General features: G+C 47.1%; 1 protein-coding gene across 4 annotated transcripts in view; it reads left to right on the top strand.

Moving 5' to 3' along the window:
* The window catches only part of FLVCR2 (FLVCR heme transporter 2), a 39,696-nt gene continuing 24,463 nt past the window's right edge, over positions 1–15,233 (top strand). For all 4 annotated transcript variants that reach the window (XR_008466167.1, XM_054199999.1, XM_054199998.1 and 1 more), the window contains exons 1-2: positions 1–608; positions 14,268–14,409. Coding sequence is in view for 3 of the 4 variants with exons in the window: in XM_054199999.1 (XP_054055974.1) it covers positions 96–608; positions 14,268–14,409 (655 nt within the window). In the remaining variant the exon portion in view is untranslated. The remainder of the gene's footprint in view (positions 609–14,267; positions 14,410–15,233) is intronic.

The raw sequence follows: 15,233 nt of genomic DNA, 5'->3' as shown, positions 1-15,233 counted from the left end.
TCGGCGGGGGCGGCCGGGCGGGGTTTCCCGGCCAGGTGGGTACCGGCGGGGAGCCGAGCCCAGCCGAGGCGAGGCGGGTGGCCTGTGCTGCCGGCATGGTGCAGCAGGAGCCTGGCGGGGTGGCGGGGCTGGCGGCGGCGGCGGGGGAGGCCGCTGCCGGCACCGCCGAGGTGCGTTTGTCCCGGCGTCGCTGGGTCGTGGTGCTGCTCTTCAGCAGCTACTCCCTGTGCAACGCCTTCCAGTGGATCCAGTACAGCAGCATCAACAATGTCTTCCTGCGCTTCTACGGCGTGAGCGCCTTCGCTATCGACTGGCTGTCCATGAGCTACATGCTCACCTACATCCCCCTGCTCTTCCCCGTTGCCTGGCTGCTGGACAAGAGGGGCCTGCGCCTCATCGCCCTGGCCGGCTCGGCCCTCAATGCCCTGGGCGCTTGGGTGAAGCTGGGCAGCCTGAAGCCGCATCTCTTCCCCGTCACCGTCCTGGGGCAGGTCATCTGCTCCCTGGCCCAGGTCTTCATCCTGGGCATGCCCTCGCACATCGCCTCCGTCTGGTTCGGCTCCCACGAGGTCTCCACCGCCTGCTCCATTGCTGTCTTCGGGAACCAGGTAACGGGGCGGCTGTTCCCCGGCTGGCCGGGCACACTGGGCAAGCCTTCGCCAGCCTGGCCGTAAACTGGGAGCGCTAAGGGAGGAGAGCAGCAAACTAGGGAGAGGGAAGAGATGCACGGGGCCTGGAGGGCAGCAGCAAAGATAAGAGGCGCTTACACGAAAATCCCGCAGGGAAATGCAGCTGGTACCTGGAGGGACACAGCTGGGATCAAGCTGTGAGCTGATGGTGGTGGCAGAAGCAGGTGGGACCTAAGTCTACAAAGCTGGGGGCAGCCTGGGGGTTGGGTATGATTCTGGCTTTGCGCCGTGTTTGGACTCAGGGTCTTCTCCAGTGCCCTCCTACTCTGTCTGCGAACCTCTAGTCCAGGGGGATGATTCAGTAGCCCCGTGGATGGGCTGGAGGTGGTGTTGTGGTGCTGAGAAACGCGCTTTAGGCACAGTGTCCCGCAAACCTCAGATCTGCAGTTGCATCTGGACTTGACCCTGCAATATCCTCCTGCTGACAACGAGATGGGACAAAGGCGATTAACTGTCTGCTGGAAAGAGTACTTGTCACAGGGCCCTGGAGGAAAAGGACTTCAGCACTTTCATACCTCTTAAAAGTAGGTACAGAGTTTCCACAGGCAGTTGCTTTGAAAAGAAGCAAACCTTCCATCGTTCTAGGGCGAGGTAAGGTCCCCAAGCACTCTCGTATCAAGGCGGGTCAGGGAGGCCAGCGACCCGCACTTGCTCAAGCTGTGACGGCCTTTACTTGTAGCCCAGCTAGTGCTCAGAGGAGACAAATTTTTCCACAGCTTTGAAAGGATGAGGGAAATAGCTTCTTGACCCTTGCACTGGAACACCCACTCATCCTTGTTGCACGAAGCAGATAGATAGACCAATACTGATGCAATGTGGCGTGAGCGAAGTGAGTCTGGCTCTGCAAAGCCGATGTGAAGAAGAGGGAAGTAGAACCTGGCATTAGCTGTTAGGCTGGACCTCTGCCCCTCTACTTTGAGACCCAATATACTGCCCGACACATGACTGCGCCCTGCCCTGGGCTGTCTTTAGTTCAGCCTGTGGGTGCTATTTGGACTTGAGTGGTTTGCAGTTCAGATAGATAGTTTCTTAAGCACGGTTTTCCTCACAGATAACTTTGTGTGCAGTGGGTTTGAGGTCTCCTTTCCCCACATTCCTGGGTTTCTGTAATTATTTAAATACTGCTGAGGCAAGAAAAGGTGAATGCTTGGAGATGGTGTTTGTGGAAGAGTGCTAGGGAATTAAGGACATTCTGGCTTACATCTTTTGGAAAGAGAAAACATACTTATCTTTCTCTTTGTGAATCTTAGCTTTCCTCTTATCACCCAAGCTAATGGGCTGCTTTTTTATGTGTTTTAAATGAATCTTTAGAGTGGAAGGCATTTAACTTGGCACGAACACTCTGCTACTTTAGGGGTAAATAAGTAACAGAACATTTTGCTGTCAGACTTTTTTTTTTTAATTATTCAGGTGGAGTTACTCAACAGTGTGCATAAGAAATCCAAACAATGAGGGTTTCAGCCTGTGCTATATACGTGTATGGTATCCTCATCGTCCTAAAAGGAGCAGGTTAGTCTAACAGTTGCGAAAAGCAAATTTTGGCTATGCTTTTGGTGTTCGACACTGCTCTGAGGCTTGAACTGACATGTCAATGAGACCTCAGTTCAGTACATAGGCCTTTCTTTGTAAGCCCAGGCTTCCCTTTTAGAGAACTGGAGAAATCAGAAATGTCAACAACTAAAGACAGGGTGTGCTCCACAGGCAGGGCCTACTCATTCCCTTAATTTCATTCTCTTAGTTGTGGGTCCTGAGATGCATAATCACAGTGAATGGAAAGCAGCTATTTTGTTAGCGGTGACGTGGGGCAGGGGTAAGAAATAGAGGCATCCTTTTTTCCTGACTCTGCAGTTAAAGACTGTGTTTTAGGGAGCGTTAGCAAAGGGTATAATACAGTGGGTTTGTAATTGCAGTATGCCAGTATGGCAAATTAGTCCTTATGCTCATTCCTCTACAACTGTATGGTTTTCCTTTCCTTGCCATGTCGCTTAGTTACAGATCCTCAAGGTGGAAAACTCTGTCACGAGTTATAATCGTGATTATTATTATCACGTGCCAAGCACCGATGTCCCTCTCTGACAGCGATTGCAGTCAGCTACGTGGAGGATCGGGGCAGTGCCACCGCTGCTTTGTTTGATACACCTGCCTTCTTTCTGCTCCTACCCTCTTGACCTTAGGCAGCACTTGAGCAGTGCTGTCCTGAGGAGACCCTTGCCTGCTGGTTCCTCTAGGTCTGCCAGGGTGATGTCTGCTCAGGACACACCACTGCTGCTTGCTGGGTGATGGTAACCTTCAGGTTCAAAGTTAGCCCTGAGCAGTAAATCATTGAATCAGTCAAACTGGGTATTAAACACCTTTTAAAAAAAAAAAAACAAACCAAAAACAAACCAAAAAAACCCCACCTAAGTAGAGTGTCAGGTTCTTCTCACTTGTTTCTGGCCATGTGTTGGTTGTGGTATCTGAAGTGCAAAGAAGGGTTAGATTGAGCACTCTTGAATCAATGCTGGACAGCTTCCAGAAAAGAAGAATGTGGACACCTGTGGAGGAGGCACTCACATTCCCTTGTTTACCCACTGCTGGTTTTCATGACATTTTACTTTTCCCCATTTTAACAGGGAGATGCATGGGTTTTTCCATTTTTTTGCTCCTTGTCCCTGCAAGTGCATGTATGGGGAGGTGTAGAATGGGGTTTACTTGCATGTTGGATACTTCGGCATTAAAATATTAGTGTCATTAAAATATTAGTAACGTCTCATTGCTTGAAAGACTCGGGAAAAATCTATGTGGGGACATTTCCTCAGGCTGAAGTTCTGGACGGAAGCAGAAGTGTTTTGGAAAGTTCACAGATGTGTTTGAATATTGGGAGGAATTTCTCTAACACGCTTCTGGAGTACAGCTGTCAGAAGTAGCATGCCTGCTAGGTCGTCAGCAGTGCTATTCGTGGAGGTGCTGGACATCTTGGTGCTGGACATCTACGTGAAGTTCCATGCACAAGAGGTGGGTGGGAGAGAGTGGTCTGCGTAAGTCCATGCTGCTTCCGTTGTGGTGTTATTGATCCATCAGCCAGTTCCCTGTCTGGGGCCATGGTTTGGACCTGACGGGTTGCAGCAAACGGGCTTCTGTCTTCTGTGTCAGAGGGAGACTGTCCCCTCATTCTCTCTGGTGACAGGACTGCAGCGGGAGGAGTTGCTCTCCTGAGATACTAGCACCTGCAGGAGCATGTGCTTGCTGGAGCAGCAGGCCTTGCCCCTTCCTTTAACATACTTGCTCCCCCGTCTTTTGGGGATGAAGAAACACGGTACTGTGGCATGACAAAACTAACACAGCGGTGGGGATCTTTAGGTAATGAGTTCAATTCTCGTGTCTTTTTCAGATTTTTGGTGTCCAGGCCCAGCTCTCTGGTTCAGCTGCCATAGCACATGCTGGACTGCTGTGCATGGGCCACGCTTCTTCAGGCATGTTGGTTTTAGGCGTATCTCTTACTGCTGTGTCTCCCTGTTGTCACCTGAAGGGCGAGGAATGTGGGCAGCAGACAGGGAAGTGTACAGCTGTGTTCCACAGGGGCAATGAAAGAACATTTATGTTTGTGACTTTGTATTGTTTTGCCACAGGTATTGTTTTTTTTTTTTTTTTTGTTTGTTTGAAATAGACCTTGTTCGTGGCTTCTGTCATTCTGACAAAGAGAAACAAGCAGTTGGGGAGTAAGGATGCAGGCGTCTTAGGCTATCTTTCTGCTGTAATTTTGCCTCTTCATTTTTTAGCAGGGGTTGATAAAAGGTGTTGACATGGTTTGGGAGGAGAGAAGAGTTTAGCTTCATATCAATCTCTGCCTCTGGGGAAAAATGATGCAGCACCTTACTGATCTTCAGGTGGGGTCTGTCCTTGTTCTGATGCAGCTGGCATGTGACTTCAGAGATTTTGGGCTTCGGAAACAGAAACGGCCTGAGGCAGAGCTTTTAGGTGCTATCTGCAGACTGCTGAGTGATGGCTTTTGAAGTGGACAAACTGAATGATAAGCTGTGAATGACATTCAGGGAAATGCTCTCTCTCTCTCCTGGTGGATCTTTTTCTCTTTTTCTGAACCTGGGGAAACAGTCTGCATGAGGTAATGGGTGGGTGTTGCCGAATAATTGAGTCTGCAACATCTGAATGGCTTTGGTGCTGGTGAGCCTGCAGTGCTATTTGTGCTGAGCATGTGCTGCTGTTTGATACCTCACTGCTAACTCTGTCCTGTACCTTTCACCCTTCAGGTCCTGTGGAATTCCTGTCTTCGAGTGGACTTCTAGATCTCTTTGGCTGTTCTGTCCCTTCGGGAGGCTCCCCATCTCTTCAGATGAGATTTGATCCCTGTTAGAAATAGGGGCAGGTGGTAGTCTGACTCGCATCCCTCTGTAGTTTGGCCCTGTATCTCCCAGGGTTTTAGCTATTAGAATAGAGAAGATTTTAGCAAGGAACCAAGAGGAGCTGGTAGTGGCGCCAGTTAATGGTTGAAATTCTCAGACCCTGGCTCCTTTTTCTCCTTGTAAAGAAGGGCAGGGTGGATCAGAGCACTTGGATCACAAGGAGTGCTATGTGGTCAGCTCTCCGAGATCCTGGATGTGGCTCAGTGTGGGAGGGCGTGCTGACCAAATAGCAACGTGGCTTTCCCAGGAATGCCTAAGTTTCTATAAACAGACACTGGAGCCTGAAATTAACTTTTTTTCTACCCATTTCAACTGATGCTCCCTTCTCAGCCATACACCAAAGGCAGCTCCCCCTTCTCCCTCACAGAAGCAGTTGGCTTTTGGGTTATGTTCTGTGGAAGTTGCATAAAAGTTTAAATGAATGCAGTGTTTTTGCTGGGAGCGGCTGCCCTATGGCACCCTCAGCACTTGCCCGGCAGGATTCCCCGGGGCTGGCTATGTTAGGTCCTTGACCAAAGTATTATATCTTGACTGAGGATTCCAGCAGCAGCTGAGGTAGCTGTCAGAGATGAAACCTCTCTTCTGCTTTACACTCTCTTGTCTGCTGCTGCTGTTTTGCTGCATTGTGTTTCTTTCCCATTAAACTGGGGGAAGGTGCATTCAAGACTGAGAGGCCCTGAGTGACTTGCACAGAGAAGTAGTCTTCATCATACGGCATTGCATCATATTAAACAGCATGAGATGATGCCACAGAAGCAGAAGTTTGATGAGGAAGGGAGTTTGCTTTGCTTCCGGAAGACCTTTAGTTGTGTAAGTGCCATTTAAAAAAAAAAAAAAACAAACAAAACATTATCTGCTATGTCAGTGGGAGAGTAAAAAAGAGCCCAAGTCCTATCTTATCTTGTCACGAGGCCTGGATTACAATTTTTCCTTTCACAACTTGGGTCTTTCCTGCTTCTTCAAGAAAGAAAGGTGACTGACCTGTGGTTTGCAAACATTTATGCATGTCGATTTCTTGACTATCCGGATTTCAACAGGCTCTTTTGGTTTTGTGGTCAGTGGTATGGAAGAAGCATATTCTGGACAGCAACCCACACAAAAGTATACTGGGTAGGAACTGGCAGTTTCTGCTTTACACAGCTCTTCAGTTGGGTATGTTCAATTCTGCTGTAGCCCCTTGTATGGAAAGGCAGCTGGGACCTGTGTCGGTAGCAAAAGATTGGGAAGCGGATGCGCAGTAGGAGTCACAGGGCATGAGGAGGGGGTGGCTGTCTGCTCTCTGCAGATTGCGATATGTGAATTGTAGGTCAGAAAGTTTAGCTGCTCCTGTGAAATGTCATGGGTATAGCGTGGGAGGCACCTGTAGTTAGAAAAGGAGGGAGCACTGCAGGGCAGAGCTTTGACATGCAGACAAGAGTAGAGGAAGAGGCTGTGTTGCCCAGGGCTATGGAATAGGTACCTCCTCAAAGGTGTTCCCTGGGTCAATGGAGATCCAGGTTAATTATGGTGGCAGAACTGTCAGAGGGGCATCTGGCATGGGTCTTGTATGTACTGAGCATGGTTCAAAGTTCCCTCTCTCATACATGGAAAAGCAACGTAGCGAGAAGGAGAGGCCTCCTGTTCCCCTTCGTAAGGGCTTTCCTACTGCAACAAGAGGCACATTGTTCAGATCCAGCAAACTGTGCAACTTCCCCCTCCTCCCACCTGTCAGGTGTGCCCTTCTGCCACTACCAGTTACATTCTGCATCTTTGCACTGGTTTACGCTACAGGGCAGCTAGTGTGGGCTATGTGGAATCTTGATCTAGTCTCATCTATTACTGAACAGCATGGATGCTGCTGTACTTGGCTTGTGTGTCTTGTCTGTAAGATTTCTGGAGAGACAACCTGTTGTGGTGGTTATCTGAGATGGAGGTTTCTAGAAGAACGGCAGCTGTAGTGTGCAGCCTTGCTTTGTTGACTTTTCACCAAGAACCTTGGCTTCCCCGATAATAATATTGGCAGGTCAGTTCTCATCGTTCATTTGGGGAATGTCAAAAGATTTGTTTCTGAGCACTCGGTATCTGAAGCCATTTGAATTAGAATCAAGTATAATTAAAAAAAAAAAACCCAAACAAACCCCCAAACCCATTTCTACTATTGTGTCTGGAGAAGAACATCTTGAAAATGGGAAGTTCTACAGGCTTAAATATATCTGTCAGATAATAAGTCAGTGTGTACAGCAGGACTGACTTGTTAAAACAATTGAAATATCAGTAATTTTCTTCCAAAGCATGGTAGTCTCTCTGGTTTTCTAGAGCATTCCTCATCTCCGCCTTCCTTGGTTGGTGTGTATGTTGAGGATTAGAGGTAGTGCTGTGCATTGTAAGCAAACGGTTCAAGACTGGTACTGCATCTCCCCAGCAGTTACACCACTCTTTCCTGCTCCCCTGCTTTTGGAGGCAGTGGAGGAGGGTCCATTAGAAATGGAGGGGTGGCCCTGGAGGGAATCGGGTTGGTGTGACCCTCAGAAGGCTTCTGACAGCGGTACTGTGTGGGTGGCTCAGAGTAGGGCTTCCACAAGGGCTTCACCTTTGGCATAGGTGAAGTGTTGGTTTTATTCATGCTTTAAAGCATTGAATTTATCTGATAGAGTTTCACAAACATTCCTTAAAGAGAGGTCTACAGCGGATAGCTAGATTATCCTATTTCTGTTCTCCAAGCTGATCTGGGGTGGCAGTGGTGTGTGTGTGAAAGATTCATTCCCAGGGCCAAATGACTGTGGGCCCTGTTAAAAGTAACTCTTTTGGGAGTGGAAAGGTAAAGTAACTCCAATGGTATGTCGACAAACAAAATGAGCTCTCTTCGCTGAGAGCAGGTGAAGTCCTTGTTTTTATTTTTATTCCCCCCCCAAGCCTTTTCTTTGGAAAGGTACAATGCATCAGAACAGAAGAGCATCTGGCCTAGGTCAGTCCAAATTTGCCAGGCAGCCCCAGGCCAGTCAGTGACAAGTGCTAAGGGAAAGATGGTAAAAAAGGAGTGTATCCTCCTAACTCTCCGAAGTCTTGGCTTGGGAACTTGCTGAGATTGTGTTGAAATCATAGTGTAAGAAAAGCCTGTTGTATTGGTGTTTATCAACGTGTAAACGTCAATATTGTGATTGCTATAGGTTTTGCCCATTTGGCCAAACTGGCGGGCAGCTGGCCCTGGGGTTTCTGGGGACTCCTGCCTGTGCTGGGCCTCTTAAAAATTCATATCACTTTTCTTTTCCTCCATTCCTGATTTGAGCATTTGGTAACAAAGCGGAGTTGGCAGTTTGGTGTGTTTGTGTGCGAGTAGTGTGGGTTTTCTGTTGACTTGTTCTTTTGAACTGGATGAATGCCATCTGTTCCTGGTGCCTTGTGGAAGAAATTAGTTGAAATAAATTGATTATGATCTTCCACTGATAATGCTTCAGATTTTTGCCATGTGAAGAGGTTCTGTTGATGTGGAAACCTCCCATAAATACCATGCCGTGAATGCTGGTGCAAGACTTCATTTACTTCTCCCTCTTTCTCGAATGTTCTCCTTCCACAGTGATAATCTTCTGGCCCTACAGAGTTTCTGGCAGGCTTCCTGATTTTGCTGTGTTTGAAGAGTTTTGACTTAGTTTGTAAAGTTGTTCCCCAGCCTTTTGTGGCCTAATTATGGTTTTACTTTAGCTAGGTCCAGCTTGCTGTCTTTTTTTTCTTTGCTTGAAAGAGTAATGTCCAGGTTTTGAGTTGGGTGGTGGTTGGGGTTTTTTTTTTTTGGTGGGGCATTGTGTGGGTTTTTTTAATTTTTTTATTTTTTACTTAACTGTGGTTCCTTTATTCTGTTCTAAAGTCTTTTGCTAGTATTCTCTAGGCTGACACCAAGCCTCTAATGCAGTGTCTTTACAGTCTAAATGCCACTTGCAAACATTTTTATTTCTTTGGCTTTTCTTTTTAATTTCCTTTTAACAAGCGTCTTCCCTTTTAGGCAGCTCCCTCTTGTGAGTTAAATATTGCCATAGTGCTTTGGAGGGTGGGTTGTTCTTTTTTTTTCTTTTTTTTTGGTCACTGCTGCAAGGAAGCTGCATTTGAGTGCAGGGCAGAGCTGTTCTGTAATATTGATCGTGGTCACACTGTGCTGCTCTAGGTCTAAATCACAAATTGTGCTGCCTCTTATAGGTTTTCCTTGGAAAAGCGTATTTATGGAATCCAAAAATGCAGTCTCTGCATTATCCCTGTCATGACACTTATTTAGCCTGCAAGGGCATTGTCGAAATTTCTCACTGTTGTATTTTTTTCTGCCTTTGCAGCATCTGTCTCTTTCTATCTTTTAACACTTTAATTGACCTTCTGGGTTTGGTGGTCTCCTCTGTCAATATTTGTGCTTACTTATGGAATTTTATAGGGCTTCTGTATTCCTGTTTTCTTTAAGGTGGAGACCCACTCCTCCATCGATCATTCATTTACAATTTTTATGCTGATACCACACTGATTATCTTCCTTCTGCAGACTCTTAGTATACGAACAGCTAAACTTAAATTAGACATTCCATTTTCCATTTCAAGACTTTGGATAGTTTTATAACATCTTATTAGCCACTTGCTCTTGGTTTTGTTGCCTGTTCTTGTATATGCTTGAATGTTGAATGTGATGATGTTGTTGGGACTGGTCCTCGACAAAATTCAGGTAGGAAATACATTCCTTCTATCCTTTATTAGCCTTTAAAGAATGTAATTTAAACAGTGCACTGTGCTGTAGTTGTTGACTTCCCTGGTATTCTGTTTAAAAACTACCCCAAAGACTTCTTAAAATAAAATGCCTGGTTCCTGAGGAGAGATTCTTGGATATCAGGACAGTGTTGTGTGTTTTGGGTGTGGGGATGCTGAATGATGTGCTGAATTTTGGGAACTAGAGCCTATCTATATAGGTCTTGGAGAGCGTTCTGCCTGTACAAAGGTTGGAGATGGTAATTTGTATGCTGGTGCGAGGGGACTGCACTGTGAACCCTAATGACTGATGGTCTGTGTAAGGAGGGCATCACAGACTGTTGCAGAACCAACCTTGTTTTTCCATGGCTTTTTTCCCAGCCCTGACATGAGAGGTGCGGAGAAGAGAGAAAAGTTATTTTTCCTTTGCTAAGGCATCTTTAAATTTTCTGGCTATCTGGTTACAGTGTTGTCTGTTGGGCTGACGGTGATGTGGGCACTGGCCTGCTGAGAACCAGACTAAAAATCTCTTTGTGAAAGGTAAAGTAAAATACTCATCGTGTTGCTGAGAGCTTGTATTTGTTGCTAAAAATGGTATGAATAATCCAGGGTTTGTGAGTATCCTCCAGGAAATCTTCAGTTTTAGTGAAGTCAATCCTCATTTTCACAGGATTAACATCATCAGTTGCTCTGAAATATAAAGTATAGCTCCTATTGCTGGGATTTTTTTTCCCTTCTACCACGTAGTTCTTCGCAAAGGCTTAATAAACTCCTACTGGATAGAAATGGTGCCTATCTTGGGAGGTGAAAAGAGAGGTTTTCGAACCATTTATGGTTAGAAAAATTGTTCAGGTCTTCTGAAAAGTCAATAGCAGTATCCGAGAAAGCTGATTAAGTCTGTGTTCTGTTGGGTAAGCAATGACCGTAGGACTTCTCAGTAAAGGATTTCTGAACAATTTGCAAAACAGATTTTCAAGACCTTCTCTGCTAGATACATCAGATCCTTTTTCAGGAAGGAGGAGATAGAGGGAGATCTGGAAAGAGTGAATCTTGGCTGTAGTCCTGGAGAAACTTAAGTTGGAGGCCATAATAAAGCATGGATCTCTTCTCCTTTCCGCTCTTGTTTTGCTGCAGCTCGGCAGCTCATGGGACCAGCATGTGATTGCAGAGAGCAGGAAGACAAGAAACACCTACCATAGGAATCCATCCCAGTTCTTCCAAGAATGAAGCGGTGATAAGGCAAAGGAGCAATTTCCAGGAAGGTGTTTATAGACCTTATTTAGTAAAGGGTGTAGGGGCACATGTGAGACCTGATACGTAAGAGCTGCTAGGACTCTTCCCTTGAATGGAAAGAAGAAAAGTTGAGAGTCTTTTCCTCAAAGCTTGAACCTTTGGGAATGCTAGGGAGATAGGAGTGAAGCCCAGTGTGGCTGTGTCCTGGGCTGAGCGGGCGCTCTGGAGCCACAGGCCTGCACTTTGGCCACAAGCAGGGCAAAATAAACGTGCAGCAGAGACAAGTGGGTTTCTGCCCTCTGGGAGCGATCTCTGTGAGCATCTGTTCATTGCCGTTGCCTTTTCTGTGCAGCTGCAGGCTTGTTTCCCTTGTGCAGAGAAGGGAGAGGCGTGCAACTTAATGAAGATCAGAGCTTGAAGCCTCTAAGGCAGCTGATCATTGTGCTCGCCGGCAGTCAGTGAGTCTCTGGTGCCGGCAGGCAGTGCAGAGGAGGAGCGCGGACCTGGCTGACTGTGACGAGATGCTGGGGGTAGGCCATGTCTGAACAAAGCAGAGCTCTGGCAAGTTTAGTCCTGCGTGAGAAGCTGCCTGTGATGTGTGGGTGCTAGGAAGGTTTAACCTTCCTAATGAGCGGGCTTAAGTTTCCTCTTAAGCTCTTTCAGTCCTTGACTTGCTGTCTGGGACAGCACAACTTGTGTCTATCTTCAGTGCATTTAACAGACACCCAAATGTTCTCGTTCCCGACGGTGCCCTGAACCAGTGAGGCACATCTGTAATCTTTTGGTGACTCTTCCCACTGGCTGCCTGCGATGTCCCAGCACCAGCAATGAACTCAGCACAGACGCCTGTTGCTGATCCTGCCTGACCCAGGCTATTCGAGGTCCCAGTTTGATGGGGTTGATGCAGGAGAAGTTTGGCCAGACATGGTTGAAAGGTACTTGTTTGTAAGCTAAATAGGGTGTCGGGAGTCTAGCAGATAGCTCTGTTTGAAACGTAAGCATTCTTCTTGTCTCAAAAATCCACTAGCTAGATGGAGGAGGAGGGAGTTTGTGGAGAGTTTTCTGGGTCTGGATGTCACAAGCTGATTTTTATCCCAACTACCAGATACGGCACCTGAAATGTAATTTTATTCTGTGATCTTGATCCTGGTCAGTGAGTGAGTGTTCCAAAAGAGGGATGACAGAGGAAGCATGCAGAAAGCACAAGGAGTTTTTGCTAGAAGGCAGCCCAGGCAACGTGTCTGAGCTTGTGCCTGGATTACAGGGCTCCTGGGTCGTTCTGTTCTGTATGCTGACATGCTTGGATGTGCTTTATGGGCAGCATAGTCTTCCCCTTTCTTAGTCTTTGCTTTCCGAACCTATAGAGTGATAGACCCTTCCCAGGGACTATGAAGACATCAAGCACTGCAGAATCCTTCTGTATGGCAGCAGTTGGCTAGTGGTGTGGTCTTGCTGCTGTTCAGTCATCGGTGAGGCATAAGCAGTATCCTCTCCAGCCCATTATCCTGGGACAAGGGGTCATCGTGGTGCTAATTGATTGCTATTGATCTAATGTTTCCTATAAGGAAATGGTAAATGCAGTGGGCTTAATTTGACTGTATCCTCATTTCCATGTTTTGCATGCTCCTACCTCCTCTCTTAGTGTGATGAGGGCAGTGGCTCTATAGAGGCTGTATTGGGGTAGCATGAATAATGGTGGGTGGGATTTTTTTTTTTTTAATGCTGCTAGTCTATATTGTCTCAGCACTGTTGTGGTACTGTTAGCGCTTTCCTATGTCCAGGCAAATGGTACAGCCTGCAAAAGACATTGGAAATATCTTGTTTCAAGCAAAGATGAGAGTGGCAACTGGCATGTCTCTTTCTTGGGTGCCTTCTCAGTCCTTCCATCTGTTGGAGGCTCTTGTGTGTGCCTTGTCACTGTCCACAGCAGCAAACGTAGGCTTAAATCGGGAAATAGCAAAAATGAGGGCATTGCTAAACAAAAAAATTGCTTTTGCCCTAAACAGGGGTGAGCGTGCAGAGCCTTGAGAGCAACCAAGGGCTGAGCTTGAGCATGGCTCTTTGTGATGTCTGAGTGGGCTGCAAGTTCTGGGAAGGGCTGGGGGAACAGGTAAATAAACAGTGCTTGGGAACCAAACTGTGATTGAAACACAGCCACAAACAGTGAAACACAAAGCAGGGGAAAAAAGTAGACTCCTCTTGCATTTAGAATACTCACAAATGTGCTGAGCGCATTTTGGCACCCACTTCATGAAAAGTGTACTCCTAAGCACCAATGCGGCTGTTTCTTCTCCCTCCCATTTGAGGGCGGCACTGAAGGTCTGTGCCACTGTCAGTCCCACTTATCACTGTGGCAAAGCCTGTGCTGCTGCAGCTCCTTGTCGCTGTCCTGGAGAAATAGCTGTGGAATTAAAAGCCATAATGTCCTCACTAAAGTGTGTTGCTACTGCAGGACCTCCTCAGCTGGACGTGTGGGACTCTTGGCACAGTATAGGCCAGAGCTGCAGAGGTTTCTTCTTGCAGCCCTTTGGAGCCAAGCATTTTATCCAGCAGCAGTTGCCAAGCCCATCACACGACCTCAGTGTTTAGGATATGTACCGTAGCACCTCCTTCACTCTCAACCTTTATGTTTTTCAGGTTCTCCTTGTGGTCATAGGGTGAGCCTTGTCTTGGGAGGCGGCTCATTAGGAAACACCGTCATAAAGTGTTTGAGCCAGATTAGGAGTGGGAGGTTTCTGCCTCTACCCTTGTGCTTGTCTGGCTGGAAAATAATTTGGTTCAACTCATTGGACCAGCAAAGAATTGTGGTGGGTTTTGATGGTCTTGTTTTCTGACATTTTTAATGAGCAAAACTGGATTACCAGGTGATTAGGCCAGCACCAGAGTAGGTGCAAGATAAGGAGGGGTGTGTGTGGACAGGAACTCACAGGCATGGGGGAGGACAGGGGAAGCAAGACCTCCATTTCAATGGAGGCAGGTATTGATTCTGTTTGATTTTGTTGTAGAACCTTGCCTTGAATATCCTGACAGTTGTAAGTGCAGTGGGGGGGGACCTCTCTTACGGCCTAATTGCAATGGGTAGCTGGCTTTTATCTCTTGGTTGGATGGTAAAGAAGATTTTCACCTTGGTTGTGAAATTGGATTAGGCTCAGCTGAGCCCTTACTGGGCATCAGGGGGCTGAGCTGTGGGGTGGTGGTAGTGTTGTGGTTCCATGTCACACCTCTGTATGTCCCCTCTCTCTCCTGCTCAGCTCGGGATCGCTGTGGGCTTTTTGGTCCCTCCAGTTCTGGTTCCCAATGTGGAGGATGTGGAGAAGCTGGCCTACCACATCAGCATCATGTTCTTCATGACTGCAGGTGTGGCAACAGCCCTGTTCATCCTGGTTGTCATAGGTAAGGAGATGGGAGCATGCACACGAAACCAGGTAGGACTGAGAAGATCAGCCTGTGTGTGTGGGGGGCCTGTGTGCTAGGAAATGGGCTGGGGAGGTCATCTGGGGATGTGTCCTAGCATGCAGCTCACAGGGTCATGCAATACCGTATCTTGCTGCTTCAAGCCGTTGGTGAACAGCACATCTGGAAGGGAGGGCAAGAGGTTGTGAGTGAGCCTGCCAAACTGTTCATTTCATCCTTTGATTGCCTGTGTAATAAAACCCTGGCATGAGTAAGTCCTTTAAAAGTCAACAGAAATCTTCCAAGGTTCACAGTCATCTTGCCTGCAAACAGGGTGCTGGGCCTTGGGTTATGTCTCAGACCTGACTGCCTCTTAAGGGTGGGGAGAAAGAGGCAGGTTATATGTCATCACAGGAACAAATTGTTCCGAGTAGTAAAAAAGTAACCAGTTATGAGTGGAGAGAAGGAAGCATTAAGGGCAGTAGCAGGACACCAGAGGTGCCATTCCTCTGCTTAACGTGTGAAGCACAAGCCAGATCTTTAGCATGAAAGATTGTCATGTTCACTGGGGAGCAGAGCTTGTCTGCTGAACTCCATGTAATTTTTTTTTTTTTTAATAGGCTCCTCTTGCCAGCTTATTCATGTTGTCTGTTCAGGTGGTTGAATCAGAGGTACACTTTAAACAATCTGGGGTAGGGAATAGATAAGGTACAAAAATGCCTGTCTAGCGCACAATACAGCATTATCGCCTGTGACCTGGGTTTCTGGATGCTACTTTAATGCTAGTTAGGGACAGCAGATGGCTTGGGCAGCCTGAGAAATGC

Source organism: Rissa tridactyla, chromosome 4 (genome assembly GCF_028500815.1).
Source record: "Rissa tridactyla isolate bRisTri1 chromosome 4, bRisTri1.patW.cur.20221130, whole genome shotgun sequence".
NCBI lineage: Eukaryota > Metazoa > Chordata > Aves > Charadriiformes > Laridae > Rissa > Rissa tridactyla.
Note: the sequence above shows the minus strand (reverse complement) of the source record. Positions and strands in the feature narration are given on the sequence as shown.